Source organism: Notechis scutatus, chromosome 1 (genome assembly GCF_049901735.1).
Source record: "Notechis scutatus isolate UNSWTSFEM ecotype Mainland chromosome 1, rNotScu1.2, whole genome shotgun sequence".
NCBI lineage: Eukaryota > Metazoa > Chordata > Lepidosauria > Squamata > Elapidae > Notechis > Notechis scutatus.
Genome location: NC_142009.1, coordinates 121,940,551 through 121,960,164, shown reverse-complemented (window position 1 = coordinate 121,960,164; position 19,614 = coordinate 121,940,551). Strand labels below are relative to the sequence as shown.

Here is a 19,614-nt window from a genome sequence, read left to right as displayed (position 1 = left end):
TTATATTAGTTCCTCAAAAGTTCCTCAGAACCAACTACCATAAACACAATTTTTCTGCATATAGTAAAAGGTAAATGGTATCTTAGGTCTTCAATACTGAAACTACACTTAATATAATAGTTCTATACTACCCAGATTATTCCCTCATGATTAGCAGTTCATTAATTCACACACAAATGCAAGTTGCCTCAATCCAATGGAATTTAGAGTAAGAAAATACAAAATTATCCAACTGATTTACAAGGGGAAAAAAATCTTACGGCTACTTCCAAGTTCTTCAAACAAAAGTTTTATTTTCTCCCATTCTGTTGAATTTTTCTTATTAGGAATATCCAGTGGAACAAAAGCTCTGTAACAGGAATAAATGAAACATATAAAATCAATCTGTATGATTGTTCTAATAATACTGGCATGCTAAAGCAACTGCACTTAACTAAAAAAAAAGTAGCTAACTTCTTTACTTCATATAAGTAATATTTATTTTCTGATTTTACATATTATGCTTTAAAAATTAATGCAGTAGCTTGGGATGAGTCATGTGATTTTTGTGATAAATCAGAAATTCAAAGAAAGTAAAGAAAGCAAGAAAAGAAAGCAGGCAAATTAATTGTTTCAAGTGAAGCTTAACTCCTACAGATTTGATGGACCGGCTTGTGTGGTTTTCTTAGCAATAACATTGAAATGGCTTACCACTGCCACCTTCTGGAATTTTTTCAACTCTCTAGTCTAGCTTATAGAGCTCCATGTCTGGACTCTTCCCTTTTAAATGTCGATCAAGCCTGACCCTTCTTAGCTTATGAACCTGGGTAAGATCAACCAGGCACCGACATATGCTGAGACAAGCAGCCAAATACAGAATGTGTAAGCACTGTATATCGGTACAGCATGCCTAACATGAACATATGCTAAATTAAAAAGTATGCAAAAGAGAAATGAACTCACAACTATTTGCTTGTAAAATAATTTTAAGCATGTCTTCATTCAAAATTTACTAATGTGTACTGCATTTGGGTCGATCTTAGGCCCCCGGCACCAGCAACAGAAAGTGGACCACGTGGCCTTGTATATACGATTTGTTGAGGACCGTCTGGATGCTTGTATGGTGGCAATGACATCCTCTGAAATCTGTTAGGTCCTTAAACGGTTCCGCTCAACCTCCATACGGCTAGGCTGAGCCATTGTGGGTCCGGGTGAAGTACCGGCCCTTGCGAGAGGGAAACCCTCGACGGTGGAATTTTCCAAGGTTGTTCTCTCGACAGGTCCTGTAAGTCCACGAACCACGTTCGCCTCAGCCAGTAAGGGGCGACCAATATCAGTTCAGCTCATTCCTCCAATAACTTCTGGATCAACCTGGGTATTACAAGGAGTGGAGGAAACGCATATAGAAGTCCGGGAGGCCACTGACATCGCAGAGCGTTGACGGCCTCCGCCCCGAGTCGGGTACCTTGAAATATACCGGGGCAATTGGGCGTTGAGGGGAGAGGCAAATAGATCGATCACCGGTTGCCCAAACCTCCGCACTGCTTCCTGGAAGAAAAACGGGTGTAGACGCCACTCTGCCTGATCTATCGAGGCCCTGCTGAGCCAGTCCACTTGTGTTTTTAAGGCCCCTGCTATGTGCTCTGCTTTGAGCGACAACAGATTGGCCTCAGCCCACTTGAACAACCTGGCCGTCTCCAGCATCAGAAGTTTGGAGTGGGTACGCCCCTGTCTGTTTACGTGGGACTTGGTTGTGATATTGTCTGTCAAGACCAGAATGTGGTGTGACTGGAAAAGGGGTAGAAAACTGCGTAATGCCAGATGAACTGCACACAGCTCCAACAGGTTGATGATTTGTGATTGTTCGGAAATAGTCCAACTTCCCTGTGCAGTGTGGGATTGGAAGTGAGCTCCCCATCCTACCAGGCTGGCATCGGTTGTGATCATTGCCCTGCAAGGTTCCTTGAAAGGACACCCCTTGTTTATTGTGTTTTCCGACCACCAGCGGAGCGATTGGAGAACATTTGCGGTACCTTTATCCGGACGTTGGAAGTGGCTCTTCCGGATCGCTGGAAAGGTAGCAGGAACCATTGCAGATCTCTAGAATGGAATCGAGCCCAAGGCACAATGGAAATACAAGAAATCAGTTTCCCTAACAGTTGAGACAGAACTGCCAGGGAAACCCTCTTTAAGGCTCTGATCTCTCAGGCCAAAGACTGGATACTATTCAACCTGTAGTGAGAGAGAAAAACCTTGCCCTCCACAGTATCTATCACTGCCCCTAAATGAACTAACCTAGTTGAGGGGGTCAAATGGCTTTTATCCCAATTTATGGAAAAGCCGTGACCTTGAAGGGTCTCCAGAGTAATCTTGGAATCCAAATTTGCTTGATGTCTGGAAGATGACAAAATTAAAATATCATCCAGATAACATTGTAAACGAATAGATTTGATCCTGAGGGAGGCAGCCAAAGCCGCTAGCACCTTGGTAAAAGTCCTAGGGGCCGAAGCCAGACTGAATGGTAGGTCGATATATTTGTAGTGCCGATCACAATAGCAAAATCTAAGATATTTGTAGTGAGCAGGTCTAATTGGTATATGTAGATAAGGCTCTGTCAGATCTATAGAGGTCAGGACATCATTCTCTCTGATGCTGAGTAGAATGGACTGGAGAGTAGTCATTTTGAATTTCGATAAACCAATGCTCTGTTCAGACGTTTGAGGTCCAGAATTGCCCTCCAGCCCCCCGAACTCTTTGGGATCACAAACAATAGAGAGTAACAGCCTTGACCCTGTTGTTCAGATGGGACCTCTCTAATGGCCCGAATATGCAGATGATTGAGACCCTCCTGCATCAACACTCCCTTTAATGGGGTCCTTAATGGGGACCTAGGGCTCCTAATGAAAAAGTTCGGAGGGGAGTATTGAAACTCTAGTGCCAAACCAAACCTAACAGAGTCCCTGATCCACGCATCAGAGGTGGAGCTGTCCCATTGATCAGCAAACAATTTTAGACGCTCTCCAATGGGAGCTGCTGTCAAGGACTCACTTGGGGCAACTAAAAAATCGGCCTCCGGTATCTCTGGGGTTTCTTCTGTTTTGGCCTCCCCGCTGACCTCTGTCGGAAGATTCTGACCTATCCTGTCTAAAACTGGGTCTGTAGTCTGATGTTCTTTGCGATCTGGGAATGTATGGGCCTTGATAGTAGGGCCGAAAGGAACCCCTTCGAAATGACTGGGGCGTTCTGTTTCAGACCTCCGAAAAAGAGGGGGAAGCACTTTTTTCTTGTTTCTATTCTCAATAAGCAGGGGCTCCAAGACACTGCCAAATAATTTATCCCCCGATATTGGGGCTGATGCCAGCTTGCATTTATGCTTGGAATCCGCCTGCCAATGTCTGAGCCATAGCAGTCTCCGTGCTGATACGTGAGATGCTATGGCTCTAGACGAGATTTTGACTGCATTAAATGTGGCGTCGGCGGAGAATTCTGCCGCTGCAATAATCTTAGCAATGTCCTGGTGGGCTCTGACATTTGACGCCGGCAATATATCCCTCAAGTGGAAGAGCCATCGTAGGGAGGACCGTGTAAAAAAGGACGCAGCTGTAGCTGCCCTAATGGCCCAGACATCAGAAACATGCGCCCTATGGAGTGCCAACTCTGCTCTCTTTTCCTCCGGTCTCAGGGCTTCCTCGGCCTCATTGGGAAAGGTTGAAGAAGAGGCCAGTGCCACAATGGGCTCATCCACCTCCGGCGTTTTGAGAAAATTTGAAAACTCTGGTGCCAAATTATAATATCGTTTATCATACTCTGTTGGGGCTGGGTAGGATCTGCTGATGCCCATTGATTTTGTACAAATTCAGCAAACATACGAGGGACAGGAATAGTTTCTGCCTCATTAGCCGGTTGTGAGAATATTAGATCCTCGGATTCGTCCTGAGACCCTGTTGACAATGGATGAGGGCTTGATGTGCCTAGTTTAGCGGTGTTCTTTGCTTTGAACAGTAAAGATTTAAAGAGGTGAGGACAAAAAAGGCCAGAAAAGGTAGGTTGGTCCGGAATGAGGCCTTCGTCATGCGACATTCCTCGTTCTAATGGGTCAGCCTCTGACAACCGCAAGTCCATCTGGTGGATTGACCCCACCTCCATGGGAACATCCTGGTCATCTAATTCCACCTCCTCCTTAAGACCCTGGACTGGTATGTCAGGGATATTGGGGAATACCTGAGTTTGATGATGTCCCATATGTGCAAAGGATCAAGCAGACAGGGATCCCGCTTCCGAAGTAGCCAAAAAGTGTCTGGTCCAGATGGATTGCTGAACTCCAGCCGCAATGCCCTTTTGTATGGCCATCTCCATCCATTGCCTCATTTCGATGGGAATAGTCTCAGGTAATCCCTCCTCCTGTCATAAACCGGCAGCCGTAGGGGTGAAGGTTGCCTCTGGGATTCGCCGGGCAGTGCTCATTGGAGGAGATATGCCTATGGGAGGCTGTCCAGAAATAGCCTGTCTGGGCTGGGTGGATAAGTCCAAGGGCCCCAACAATGTACTTGGGCCCTGATCCGATTGTTGTGTCATAGTCATCTTGTCCGCCTCCCTGGCCCGTTTCTGCCACTGCCTTTCCAAGGCTTGGTGCCATCTATGGGCATCCTTATCCACTGCCTTAGAGGCCTTTTTGGGGCTCACTGACTTATCTCGGGACTTATTTTTCTTGGAGCGGAAGACGTTGTCACCTTACATTGTGGAGGACTGAAACTCGTGTCTCTAATTTTATTTTATATTATTATTGTTGTTGTTGTTATTGTTGTTATTATTTGTACTTAGGGGTGGTGCCTACCCCTGTGGTTGAAAGTAGAGTGCTTCTCCAGGAGTGTAACTCTCTCTCTATATATATATATACAAACACACATATATATACATATGCCTATATCTATATGTAAGCCCGTATATATGGGAAACAGTATCTAAGGGTCCCCAGCAAGGGAAACCCCCCCAAGCGCTCCAAGCAAGAAATATTCAGGATCCCTGGTCCCCAACAAGGGAAAACAGCTACACAGGTCCTGGATGGATCCTTTCCTGTCAAAAACGTCCCGCTGTTTGAAATGGCACTTGAGGCTTCGCTCCAATGTAACAATCCAAAAGCAATTGCGAGAGGGAAAATTTTTTTTCCTGTTTAAGGACTAGCCTGCTTATCCAACGCCAGCAGGCTAAGAGAGAAATAATCGCAGGAAAGTGGAGTGGGAAGGTACTTGCCCCGGTCCCCAAGAAGGGAAACCAGCGGGGAATGGCGCCTGTAATATTTAGGCGCGAACTTGAAGCCAGCCATTTAAAATGGCAGGAAGGCAGAATCTCCTATGTTAAATGCCTGTGCAGTTTAACGAGCCGCTGCTGCTGACTCTCCAAAATGTCAGACAAATGATCCTGTAAGGAGAAGTGAGCCGCGGCTGCGAGCGTTCCAGCAAGATCGCAAAGACAATCGGGAATTAGATAGGCTAATTGCCTGAAGCGGCCATCTCAGATGGCCTGCGAAGTGGCAGGCTCCGCTAATCATAAAGAGCTGCTCTCAACTGATCGGGGGGGGGGGGGGATAACCTAATAGAGCCACAAGCCTTGAAATCGCCAGATTAATAGGGGGAAAATTTTGCAAGCCGAATTAACCCAAGAGCAAACCTGAATCTTGACTAGCTGAATCAGAAACCGTTCCAGTCAGGGAGTGTACAACCTCTTACCATGAAGGCTGAGCTAAAACTGGGGGACGCTGAGGTGTCCCGTGGAGGAGGAGGAGCGTCCCGGAGTTTTAAGCCCAGCCTTTCCAGAAGAGACTGAAGCAACTCCCACTTCTGGATGCTCTGAACAGCTCATAGGAGAAGAACGGAGAAGGGCGCAATGCGAATTGCATGGCTTACAGGGGAGGAAAGGGCCCTGATTTCCTTCATTAGCTGCAACTGGGAACAGTGTTTAAAAGGGGAGCTTACACAGAGCAACTTGTTGGAAGCAAATCGTGTATTATCTTGTTTGGTCGAGGCTTATCTGGGTTCCTGGCGTCTTCCCAACTGTGTGTGTTTTGTTGGCCTTTGAAGCCTGCAATTCCTTTATCCTGCCCTATCCAGTTAATTGCTGCAACGTGGTTTGTGTGGATTTTTATTTACAGTTTGTATGTACTTTGTTTTCGGACTGAATTTCACAGGGAGCTGCCAGCAATTTGGCAGTTCGAGTCTCAAGGTTGACTCAGCCTTCCATCCTTCCTAGGTGGGTAAAATGAGGATCCAGATTGTTGGGGGCAATAGGCTGACTCTGTAAACTGCTTAGAGAAGGTTGTAAAGCACTGTAAAGCAGTATATAAGTCTAAGTGCTATTGCTTAGTGCTATTGCTACTTTTCCATACCTTTTAAGTAACCCAAATGTCGATAAAGGATCAACAGGAAATATATTTTAACTGTGTTCTCCATTATTCTCTCAATCAATTAGTGATTAATCAGTCTCACAAGATAAATCAATTGGGGAAGAATCATAAGGGTGCATGTGTTTATGGAGATTCTCAGTCATCCAGGCTAGTTAAAATATTTAAATTAATAAATATATTCTATCTTGTTCTATTTTCTTTTTATTTTGATGCTGTCTGTTTATATATATACACACACATGAACTTTCTCCAGTAAGGATGAAAAATAAACCTGGAATAGTATTGAGATAAAATAAATCTTAGTAAATAATATCACACATTTTATTGCTACTTTTATTATAGTATATCTTGGAATTGTTGACTAGAAATTGGCTTTAACCTTCTTCTCCAAATTTCTGGAGGCAACTATCTTTTAAAAATTAGAAAATGAAAAGTAATATGCTACATTACAACGCAGGCATTTTATGTCAAAGAAATAGGTATGCATTTGTACCACATTGAAAAGAAGTATTTTATCAGTGTCTTCAACATGCATACAGCTTATAATAAACTAAAAGCTTCATTCTATCACATTTTAATAAAATAAAGTCTCAATAATATTGGACTCAAGTTAAAGATTTACAGCAAAAGAGCAGTGTATTAACACAACAATATATGGTTTCTTGAAAATATGCAGTAATGGTGACAATGCTATACCAATGATTGAGTAGCAGTGTATATAGGCTTAAGGAGAAGTAAACCATTCTGACAAGTAACAAACACTTTAAGAAAATGACAATAAACCATTTATCCATGCTTGTTTCTTTTAAGATTACATTTTATTTTAAATTAGTAAATTAGGCCTATAAAATAGTGAATTTCCATCTAGAAATACAATTCCTGGTACTGTCATTTAAAAGAAATTGTGCAGCTAAAGGCAACTTCAAATGATTTAGGGCAGTGGTTGCCAACGAGTGGGCCAGGAGAAAATTTTAGTGGTCTGCAGAGAAATGTTATACCCAAAGCACTCCCCAAAGCAATGAATCCAAGCTGTGGGGGGACACAAGGCTGTGCCGCCCACATTGCCCATGGAAGCACAAGGGTTGCATCGCTTGCATTGCGAACAACATGAGGTAGTGAGGGGAGGAAGGAAAGGGTGGAGGGGGGGCTTGCCCCACTAGTCCCACGCACCTCGCCTGGCCACTGGATTGCTTCTTTCCGCTTCTTTCTCCTTCTGCTTTTGGCTGCACGCAAAGCAGCAAAAGTCTTTCTCTCCCAAATTCCGCCAGAAATGAGTCTTTGGGACCCTGCAAGGCATCCTGCTCCAAGAGACTGTGCAGGTGCAACAAGTCTCACAAAGACTGGCAGAGTTTGGGGGAGAGACAGAAACACTTCTACTGTTTCTGCTGCTCCCCATGCATGAAACCAAAAGTCTCTCCCCGAAAATGGAGCTGGAAACAGTATCCTGCGATCCCAAATAAAGAATGATCAGTTGGTAGGAAAAAGGGGTGGGGAATTTTCCTGCAGACTTTTTTTGGAATTTTCCCAGGTCTCGGGTCCGTGAGATTTAAAATTATGAGTTTGGTGGTCCCTGAGATCCAAAAGGCTGGCGACCCTGATTTAGGGGAAAGGAGGCAGAGGTAATGTTGAGAAAGAAAGGTTACAAATGGAAAACAGAAATAGATTTCTACAACATTCCATTTTGAGGGAATTTAAATAAAAGTTTGATTTAGAAGAAATTTCGTTCAATGTGTAATTGTAGATGATCAGGCTGAGCCCGAGAGAGGGGTCAAAGATGTCATAAGCCATGAGTCCCTTTCGTGCCCACAAAAGATCTAGTCCAGCCCACCTTGAATGTCTGTCTCTCTTATCTCCGCACGTTTCCCTTAACAGTCAGTTGCCCAGATTCTTATACAGACCTTAAGCTTGCATAAATCTTTATACTCGTTTGAACTGCCTTTGAATTTCCTTATTTCCTGAGCACTTGACAATAATCTTAATAAGAATATGCAGACACTTTTATAACCATTGTCAATATTCTAATGGTTTCACAGCACATCTCATATCTAACCTTTCTAAATCTCAAAAAATAATAGATCGATTTCAAACCTTTAGTTTCTAAAAGCTAACTTTTTAACAGCACAGAGAAATGTTGATCTCTCATCCTTTTCATGAAACTATTGTAGTATACTATTTTAATAAAAATTATTGGATTCTCATAGAACTCAAATATAAAAAAACATTACATTTATCAAGAAAAAATGTAACCTTTGAATTTTTATTATTTAAATATCAACTTTCTCAGCTAAAAAGACAAATAATGAGTGACTGTAGAGATCAAGGTAGCAATAAATTCTTCAAATTCAAGATACATATTAGTGAAGAGAATGGAGACAGTGACATTTGTGTGGAGCATGCACTGTATTTAATTAATCTGGGCAAAAGATTGCAGCTTCATACAATAATCTTTCAAATCTCATACATGATTTATTATTTTAGAATCAACAAAAATTATATGTATATTTTAGGCTGAACAGAAGATAAACTGTCCTGTTTTACATTCTAATCAAAATGTTACCTACATGTAATTCCTAAATAGTTGGCCAGGGCAAAAATCAAAATGTAATGGTCACTTTATGTTCCCTCAAAAAACAAATCATTAGCATGAATACCCAATTCTAATTAATTTGCTTTATATCAAGCCATACATTATTCTACTTTGAAAACTCTCAACTCTTAAGGGCAAGCATAAGTCTAATACAACAGTTCAGTGAAAACTGAATAAACACCTAAGACAACAATGGATAAAAACAGTGTCAGCCATATTCGTGTGGTATATTTCAAAAACTAATGAAAAAAACTGTGAAGCAGGAAAAGTTATTGAATAATTCCAAGATTTTCCTTCAGTTCTATTTCAAGGACATAGTACTTTTCTCTTCAATCGGAGAACAGTGTAAAAGCTCAACTGTACCTCGCCATCATAACACAACTCCAAACTTTCCTTGAAATTGTATTTATTTCCAACTTTTTACAGTATTTATTTCCATCTTCAAAATGAGAAGAATCCATCAACCATCAAAAACACCAGGACTGAGAACATATCAATTTTCACTGTGTTTGCGGTTCCTTTGTAGTCTCAAACAAGAACCATTTAACAAAAGTATGACCCATTTGTAATTATGTAAGACAATAGGATTAAACAATGTATACAGTAGAACCTCTGGTCATGGACGCTTCTGACAACGACCAAATCGAGTTCCGACCAAAAAATTCACAAAAGTTTTGAATCTAGTGATGAACACATACTCGGGTGACAATCAAACATGACCCCTGACCCAGAAATTCCTGAAGAAAGCAATAGAAAATGAAGAATTCACCAAAGTTATGGAACGAATTATGGTTGTGACCAGAAGTTCTACTGTACTTGCTGATGTTTATAAGAACTAATGTGGAAACTAAAAGGGCAGTTAAATAAACCATACAATTGTAATCTATGCATATTTATGTATACACATGCATAATGCTTACCCAATCATTAGAAGAACTGTACAAACCAAAAGGAATCCTAGTGTATACTTGACTGCAACTTTAACCTGCTGTAAAAATAAGAAACCAATATGAAGAAACAGCTGCTAATTATGATTTTAAAGGATTTCCCTGAATATATAATAAAGTCAATTTTATACAATGATTCTAATATTCCATACCCTATTCAACAGAAAAATATCCAATATTCATTAACCCTGTTTTATTAACTGTACCAAATGCCCCCAATTTTATTCCTATGTAATCTGTCATTTTCACATTAAAATTAAAGCCTCTTTTAAATCTGAATCAGGGATCTAAAATATTTTGTAAAACCACAGACATCTATAATATATTGATAGATGGCAATTCATTAGTCAAACAAATTTCTGAATACTTTCCATTAAATAGAACACAGACATATTATGAAGTTACTTTTTCCAGAGGAAATTCTATAATGGATATTTTTGTTCACTAAGTTCTGGCATCATTGTTAGAAAAGTTGTGACATTTTTTCCTATAGGAAGAGATAGCTGCTTTCAGAAAGATGATCAAGGAAGAAGGATCAAAGAACAAATCTTTGAGAAAGGTAAGAAGAGAACAGAAGAACAAATTATGTATAAAAGGTAGCCAATATTGATATGGTCCCCCATATATTTCCCTTTTATTGTTAAAGCTTAGGTAGATTGTTGAAGAAAAAGCATGGTAAGTGCACCATGTCTACATAAAAACCTTTCATGGTAAGCCTAATGTATCATTTTCCTACAAGGAAATGATAACGTTTTTTAAGGACATATACCACAGCTATTTCCGTGATGTGATTCTTCTCATAGGAAAATCAGATGGCTTTCTGTGGTCTGGATTCAGAACAGGTGAGGGCTCAGCAACCAATACCTAGAATACGGCAGGAAGATGAGGGTGTATGTTATCGTGCTATTGGGGACCGGTCACCCTATTTGGCCCCATCTGTCAGAGAGGTCTACAAGGAAACTAAAGAGAGTAGAAAGAAGAAAGAATTATGTTGCTAGATTTGGGTTACCTGAGGAACCATCTCTCCCAATGGGATTGGCTCACCACACTGCAGTAGCAGAAGGGATATGCTGTGGACACTGTTGATCAAGGAATCTTTTCTGCCCTTGCTCCCACACTCTGGAACAGTGTGTCCCTTGCAGTGAGATCTTCCCAGAAGGGCCTCAAAACCTGCCTCTGCCAACTAGCCTGGGTTCTGATGGTGGCATTTCATACTCGAGGTGGTTAGTGAATAAAGAGATGAATCTAGTTTTACACATTGTAATGTATATTGGTTCCTTCCTTAGCTATCCTTGTTCATTTTAATGTTAATACTTATCATTTTAATGTTTTATATTATGTTTTCTATCTTCTTCTAAGCCAGCAGACACCTGATGGAGAAATGGATGTCATACACATTTAATAAATGATTGGTTGGATGGATAGACAGATGGATGAACTCCTGGCCTTTGAAAAGCTAGACAAGTGTTGGCATCCTTCTCCAAGACTAGCTGAACATAAAACTAGAAAAGTATTCATCTCTTTGCATAGGAAGAATGTTAGAATTTTTATAGCCCGATCACTTGAACATGTGGGAACGATCTGTCCTCTGTGGAATGCCCTGACCTTTCTATTGGAAAAATGTAAGTTTTCACAATATGTGCCTCAATATTTTTGTCTACATAGAAAAGCTATTTTATTTCAAGGTCTGTTAAGCTCCATTCTCTGGTTCAGTCTCTGCACATTTTTTTTATTTAAAATAACGTTTCAATCCACTATATCAGCAGGGAAATTATGGTTCCCTTTGTTGGCTACTGTTGTCAAGTTGGAAAGAAACATTTAATGCCAGGAATTATTCTCATTTATTTTACAGTCACACTAATAAAATCCTTTCAAATCTAGTTTCTAGAGAAGAACAAAATCAAACCACAATATAGTGGCAACAGCTTCCATTTATAAAATAGGAAAAAAAGAATTTTGAGAATTGTGATTGTAGACAAATGTTAAGTAGTTTACTATATTATAGTGAACCTCAGTTTAACATATATCAATTTAATAGATTAAAATCTGCTGGGTGTTATCTTTTTCCAAATTTTAGGAAAAAGTAGACTTTGTCCCAAGCAAAGCATGTTATTTGAAAAATCAGTCTAGAAAATATTAGTTATTCACTGTAATTAGTAGGGCAGATTTTCATGTACAAGTGTAGCTTGAATTCATCCTCCACTTAATGAATATTCAGCTTTAATTAAAACTTCTTCCCTTATTAGTAAGATTAAGGTTTACTGTAAAGTTTGTCTCCAACGCTGCCTTAACAGGCACATTTGCCAAACAGAAAAAAGGAGCTATTATTTTAAGAGGCTATAAGTATCATATTGCAATAAAGCTATGGTGTTAATTCTAGTTATATATAAATATATGAGCATTTTTAAACAGTGCATTTCACTCTGAGATAATGACTTAGGGAACCTGACCCAAACCCCAGCATTTTTACCAATTTTGATCATTAATGTCACATTTAGGAGCATTTTATTTTCATTTAATTTTCTGAACAGATTTAAGAAATCTACAGCTGTGGGCACAAGGCAAAAATATACCTTAGTGATGTAGCATATGCTTTGCATAGAGAAAGAATCAGATAATCCTGACATAACAGTTAAAAGGATAAGTAAAAGCAAAAGCCCCAGTATGATTCTACACCCCCTTTCCTCCCAAAAAGCTATTGCTTGTCAAAGCAGATTATACTGAACTAAACAGAGCTATATGAGGCAGCTCTCTGTGCTCCCAATAAGGATATTTAAAGGGGGAAGGACCCACAGCTTCAGTTTATATAAGACAACATTATTTCTTTTCACCATGATAAAATTTTTAATGTTTCAACTACCACTGGAATGAAGAAATCAAACCCTTCTTATTCACCCGGCATATCCAACCAAGCAACTGACAGCGGTATAAGCATCTTACCAAACATGCATTGCCATCATCTTCATCTTTCTCCTCGTAGTAGAAGTAGACAAATGGGATCCATAAAAATACACAGAATAATATGATGGAGTAAAGGGCTAGAATGAAAGAAAGAGACAACAGGGACATTCTGAAACAAAACAATTCACAAAATGAGTACGTTAAATTCATGTTTACTACAACGTAATAAAGCAGGGGTACCAAGCAAAGTAGAATCCTGTTGAAGTAGGTCTCTCTAGTTTCAATGTACAAACTATTAGAATTTGTATTATGTCATTAATATATGCAAGCTTTACAAATTGTCCAAAAAACAAAGACTTCTTCTATAAAGTAAAGGAATAGAAACACTTTCATAAGTACGGCTAGTCTTCCATTTACAAATTTATTTATTTATTTGATTTGCCAATTGTTTACAAGATAATAAGTATAAGTGTATACATAGTTGTGAATACATGAAATGGGTACATATAAGAAAAATAAAAGAAGAATAAGAGAAACAATAGGACAGGGACGGTAGGCACGTTGGTGCGCTTATGCACGCCCCCTACAGACCTCTTAGGAAAGGGGTGAGGTCAATAGTAGACAGTCTAAGGTTAAAGTTTTTGGGGTTTGGGGAAGAAACTACAGTCGGGTAGAGTATTGTAATTGAGTTTGGAATGTTGCTAATTTCAAAGATGAGAGGGTCAAACGAGATGGTCCAAGAATGTTGCTCCTACAAAGACAAGAGAGTCAAACTATTTTCCAAAACACCAAAAGGCAAGACAAGAAACAATGGATGGAAATAACCAAGGAGAGAAGCAATCTAGAACAAAGGAGAAAATTCCTAATGGTTAGAGCAATCAACCAACGGAATAGCTTCCTTCAGAAGTTGTGGATGCTCCATCACTGGAGGCTTTCAAAAAGAGACTGGACAACCATTGTCTGAAATGGTGTAGGGTCTCCTGCTTGAGCAGGTGATTGAACCAGGAGACCTCCAAGGTCCCTTCCAACCCTCTATGTTCTATATTCAATATAATTTTAATGGGTCTCATTGTTAGCCTGTATTTTTTTTAAAGACTTGAATTTATACCTGATAGTTTTATAGTGTTTGTTATATATGAGCTGTCAGGAAATCTTGGATTCAGATGGGATGCAAATGTTGTAATAAATAAATCATTTAACAAAAAGATTTGTAAGTGAAAAAATCTCTATATAATTACACAGCAGTTCATGAGTACATCCAGAGATGGGAAAAAGCATGTATTCATCTACAGTCATTTTGGTTTATCTCTTAAAGATTCTTTAAAATTGATATTTGTTTCATATAAAGCACACTATCAAGCTGTCTTGATAAAATAAGATTTAATTAATTAGATTCAGCTGTCATTCAAAAAAATGTTATTTAACTGACTGAATATTTTATATAACTTTGTTAAGCCTTTGAAGGCTCACAAAGAATACATACAAGTCTTGGTTCATATACAAAGTTATTGTTTATTTTAATTACAATTTGTGCAATAAATCACAATAGATGGTTCATAGGTCATGTTAAAATCTTATTCATGATTAACAAACTATGATGGTTGAATTTATATAAATAACTAAGCCAAAAATAAACAAGCTACATTGTGGTTTGAATAAGATGCAAGTCCAGTCTGAATATATATGGAACTTAGGTAATGAAATATATTCTTTGTTTTTTTCAACTCTTCAATCAAATGTTCAGAAAAAAAAGCTGCTTAGGAAATCATCCAACTTGTTTTTAGTTAGAATTCACTAAAAAAAAATCACTCATACTTACCACAGATTCTTCATGGCTTTTAAACTAGTGATCAAATTTAATTCCAACTCTATTACATTTACCTTGTCAACCTTAATGAATTCTGAATTTTTTATCTGGATTTAGACAAATTATTTCTTTTTAATAAATTGAGTACCGATAAATAAGTTGCTGACTTTACAATAAAAATAGCAACCTAAGCTGTAAAAACATGTCTCACCATTCTACGATCACACATTGAATCTTTGCCTGACATCCAAAATCTCCACTAAAGCTAAAAATGGATGATCAAAATATTCATTTTAGAATAAAGAGCAGACATTTCTCAGACAGGGTAATGTTGAAAGTATCTACCACTTTTTCCACATATTATTTGAACTCCAGCAGAGTTAATAGCCTGATAGCCCATAAGGAATCCTTGCCTCAGAAAATGGAGAGGCCATTTTCAGAAGGACTTATTTTAAATGAAAATCAAATTGTGTAGTTTGCAAGTCGCTCTAACTCTAGATTTCCCCACTGCAGAAAATAGTTAAACTATTTTTTTCTCAAGATTAACAATCTCAAAGATTCTTCAGCATCTGTGAAAGAGCCCTTTTTCACTGCTGCCATCTAGTCACAGATCAGAAGAAACTTGCACTATATGTCTAGTCAAACACATTCAGCTTTGGACAAGATGAACAATACATTTTTTAACATACAATGTCACACCTACAGTATACTTGCAAATGGCTTGCCAACGTTTTCAGATATGTAAAACAAGTCGCAAAACAACCATAAACTAAACATGATGCAAAAATTATAAAAGCTGACAACTATATAAATACAAAAAAAATAGTGGGAGTCGTTCAAAATAATCTAAACATTGGGACTCTTTGTTTGATTGCAGAAGCACAGGAGGAAACTACTCACAGTAATCTAACTGCAGTAACCTGTAACAGAAATGGCTTGACACACTGGATTTTCTTAAAACCATAAAAAGTAGCTCCGAGTTAATCCAATCATTAGCTCTGATTAACATTTGGTTGTGCTATTACGTATTTTGATACTTGTTTTATTAAATCATGGTTCAGTTCAACATAGATTGAGTAATGGAGATAAATCTCATTAATCTGATTTACTTAGAACAACAATAATCAGGAACATTTTGTGTACAGTTAAATCATTACCACCATCTGGAGGCTGGTTTATGCAACAGCACCAAACCTATACTCTTATCAAACTTCCATTGTTTTATATACTGCACTAAATACCAGTATAATTCTTCCAAAACAGAAAATATTTATAACTTTCATGAGTGGTTTCAGCCACTTAATATGTGTTTCTTCTTTCATAATTTCAAAATCCCAATGTCATTCAAAATCCCAATGATTCAATTTACTGTAGCAGTGTCAGCACTAAGTTAGAAATCAGGACAACCTGGGTTCTAGAGTCCAGCTTAAGACACAAAGCCAACTGGGCCAGTCACAATCTCTCAGCCCTAAGAAGGCAAAGGCAAACATCCCTATCAAGAAAATTACAGATACATGTCCAGGTAGTCCCTAGGAATCAAGAACGACTAGAAGGCTTACACTTAAATAGATATTATTGTGAAAACAAAGTAGGACATTTACTTTTGAACTATGTTGTTTCTTATTAAATACAAGATTCCATCATGTCTTCCTTAGTTCTTAATGAAGATTTACCAAGCCCCCATGCAGGAAAGAACTTGTCACACAAGTATCTTAGAGACTATCATACCTATGCCTTTATACCGTGTCTATTACCAAAGCAGTTGACAAACCTTTATCCTCCCTTTACTGACATGTTTTATTTGTCAAAAACAAAAAATTCCCTAATGATTTTCTTCAGTCAGATAGGAAACCATGTATCAAGTATAACAGGTGATTAAAATTTATAAACATATAATTATCAGTATAGGAGATGGGCAAACATATTGAAGATTCTTTTTTAAAGATCACTATTACAATAACTAATACTCTCCCAAAGGGAGGCTAAAGCGTTCAATGTAGATTTATTACAACTTATTTATTTTATTAACCAAATAATCCTAATTGATCATATTGAATTTCAGTAATATTCTTAATACAATTGATGCTACCTTATATAGTTGCTGCATTTTATGTAATGAAAAATAGTCAATATATTAATTAATGTAATAAAACACACTCAAACATATTTATGACAAATATATATTGCATCCAAATACAAGATATAAGGACAATCACCCTTGAGGCAAGCTCCACTCTTGATAACTATCTACATGCTTTGTGAGGGATTTTTTGCAACAATACAGGATTAGATTAAAATTGTTATCTTCTTCTGGAATGTCTTTCAATTTCCTAGTCTGCAGTCTTGGAATGTTGGAATTTCTTGGTAGTATCTTCCTAAGTATTGGTTAAGCCAGACCTTGCTTAGGTTTCTGTAATCACTCTGCTAGCTGAATGTCTTTGGGCCAATCACTGTCAACCCAATTCACCTCACAGGATTGTTGTGGGGAAAATAGGAGGAGGAAAGTATGTTGGATATGTTTGCCACCTTTAGTTATTTGTAAAAATAATAAAGGCAGGAAATAAATACTCCTAGGTTGGGTCAGATAAAGCAACGAATGGCTCTTGTTGTCCTAACATGTTGACATGGGGCCTTGAAGGAGGCATTCCATGGTGGAAGTGGTTAGTGGACTAGGAAGAAGATCCCTCCTCCATCCACCCTGGTGTATTCAGGTTTCTAACTTAATCTTTGTTCTTTTTAATATTTAATGTTGTCATATTTAAAATATTTTGTACTTTTGCTTTTATGATAATATAAGTGGCACAGAGTTGCTTGAAACTAAGTGGGCGGCATATAAATTTAATGAAAAATAAAATATAAAATATACTTTTACAAGTACACATGGTTCGTTGTCATGGAAAACTGAATACTTTGTCAAACAGATGTGCCTTCCTATGTAAACGACTTCACAGGCATGAAGAATTTTTTTAAAAAATTGTTGAAAGATTAACAATGTTCAGAATTCTCTAAGAACATATGAAAAATAAAAGGACAGGGAAGGTGATACAGTGATTGTCACAGAATCTTGGGACATCATCCTAAGTGTTAAATCTAGCATAAAACTTTTGAAATTGTATAAACCAGATGAAAGAAATACCCATGAGATCAATTAAGAACTATTTTGGACTATGGCACCATAGAAATATCATGTAATAAATCTAACTAAATTCTGGAAATTGCTAAGCTTTTCATCCTTACTCTAAGTTTATGAAAAATTTCAGTAGAGGAATATTTGCAATACTTACTGTAATATGCATATAATACGGTGTCTTCAATTTGTCTTGTAGCATTGGCATCAGCCCAGTCCTACAAATGTTCACAGAAGAAGAAAACACTGTTAGAGTACCTAAACAGCTATTTTTATGTCCAGTTAATTTTTTTTTTAAATCAATCTCTGCAACTGTGCAAACATATAGTCTAATTATATATAATTAATCACCGTAACAAATAATATTGAACCCATTTAAAAGTAATATTGAAAAATTCTTTATATAAAGAAATCTATAACATTTTATTTATTTTTATTTATTTATTTATTTGATTTGCCAATTGTTTACAAGATAATAAGTATAAATGTATACATAGTTGTGAATACATGAAATGGGTACATATAAGAAAAATAAAAGAATAAGAGAAACAATAGGACAGGGACGGTAGGCACGTTGGTGCGCTTATGCACGCCCCTACAGGCCTCTTAGGAAAGGGGTGAGGTCAATAGTAGACAGTCTAAGGTTAAAGTTTTTGGGGTTTGGGGAAGAAACTACAGAGTCGGGTAGAGTATTCCAGACATTGACCACTCTATTGCTGAAGTCGTATTTCCTGCAATCAAGTTTGGTGCGATTTACTTTGAGTTTGTATCTATTGTGTGCTCTTGTGTTGTTATGGTTGAAGCTGAAGTATTCATTGACAGGTAGGACATTGCAATGTATGATTTTATATACCATGCTTAAGTCAGACCGAAGACGGCGTAATTCAAGGTTTTCTAGTTCTAGAATTTCAAGTCTGGTGGCATAAGGTATTCTACAACGAGTAGAGGAGTGGAGAACTCTTCTTGTGAAATATTTCTGGACTTTCTCAATTGTGCTAATATCAGATACATAATGTGGGTTCCAGACTGATGAACTGTATTCAAGTATTGGTCTAGCCAATGTTTTGTATGCTCTGGTTAGTAGTGTGATATTACCAGAGAAAAAGCTACGTAGGATTAGGTTAACAACTCTTAATGCCTTTTTGGCTATGTAGTTGCAGTGGGCTCTAGCACTTAGATCATTAGAGGTGAGTATTCCAAGGTCCTTTACAGAGCATGGGTCATCAACAAGATCTTGACTATTCAGCTTGTATTTTATTTTCTGATTTTTTTGCCAATATGTAAGACAGAGCATTTATTTGTTGAGATTTGAAGTTGCCATTTGTTTGACCATTCTGATACATAGTCAAGATCTTTTTGTAGGGTAGCAGTATTGTCTGTGGTATTGAACAGCTTTACATCATCAGCGAAGAGAACGCAATTGCTCTTAATATGATCACAGAGGTCGTTTATGTAGAGTATGAAGAGAGTTGGTCCTAGAACACTGCCTTGGGGAACACCACTATTGACAGGTACTGGATTTGATAGGACGCTCCCGATTTTGACCATTTGTTGTCTGTTTGACAGGAATGCTTCTATCCAGTTATTCAGTTGTCCAGAGATACCATAGGATTTTATTTTTAGGAGTAGTTTGTCGTGTACCACTGAATCAAAGGCTTTACAGAAGTCTATGTAGATTGCGTCTATTGCTTTGCCCTGGTCGAGTTGTGTCGTCCATATGTTTTGCAGTGTAAGAGTTGCAGATTACAGGATAGTTTTTTTCTGAAACCAAATTGTTTATTGGAGAGTAGGTTATTTGTCTCTAAGTGGAGGATGATGGATTGGTTAATAATTGATTCCATGACTTTACAGGTGACGCAGCATAAG

At 38.1% G+C, this 19,614-nt stretch overlaps 1 protein-coding gene across 2 annotated transcripts in view; it reads right to left on the bottom strand.

Annotated features, from left to right (window-relative positions):
* The window catches only part of LMBRD1 (LMBR1 domain containing 1), a 61,358-nt gene that overhangs the window by 32,124 nt on the left and 9,620 nt on the right, over positions 1 to 19,614 (bottom strand). Inside the window, exons 3-6 of one of the 2 annotated variants that reach the window (XM_026665228.2) lie at positions 17,906 to 17,966; positions 12,854 to 12,951; positions 9,887 to 9,954; positions 261 to 349 (exon numbers count right to left, since the gene is read on the bottom strand). In XM_026665228.2, the coding sequence (XP_026521013.2) occupies positions 261 to 349; positions 9,887 to 9,954; positions 12,854 to 12,951; positions 17,906 to 17,966 (316 nt within the window). The remainder of the gene's footprint in view (positions 1 to 260; positions 350 to 9,886; positions 9,955 to 12,853; positions 12,952 to 17,905; positions 17,967 to 19,614) is intronic. The other variant, XM_026665230.2, reaches the window with a different exon arrangement.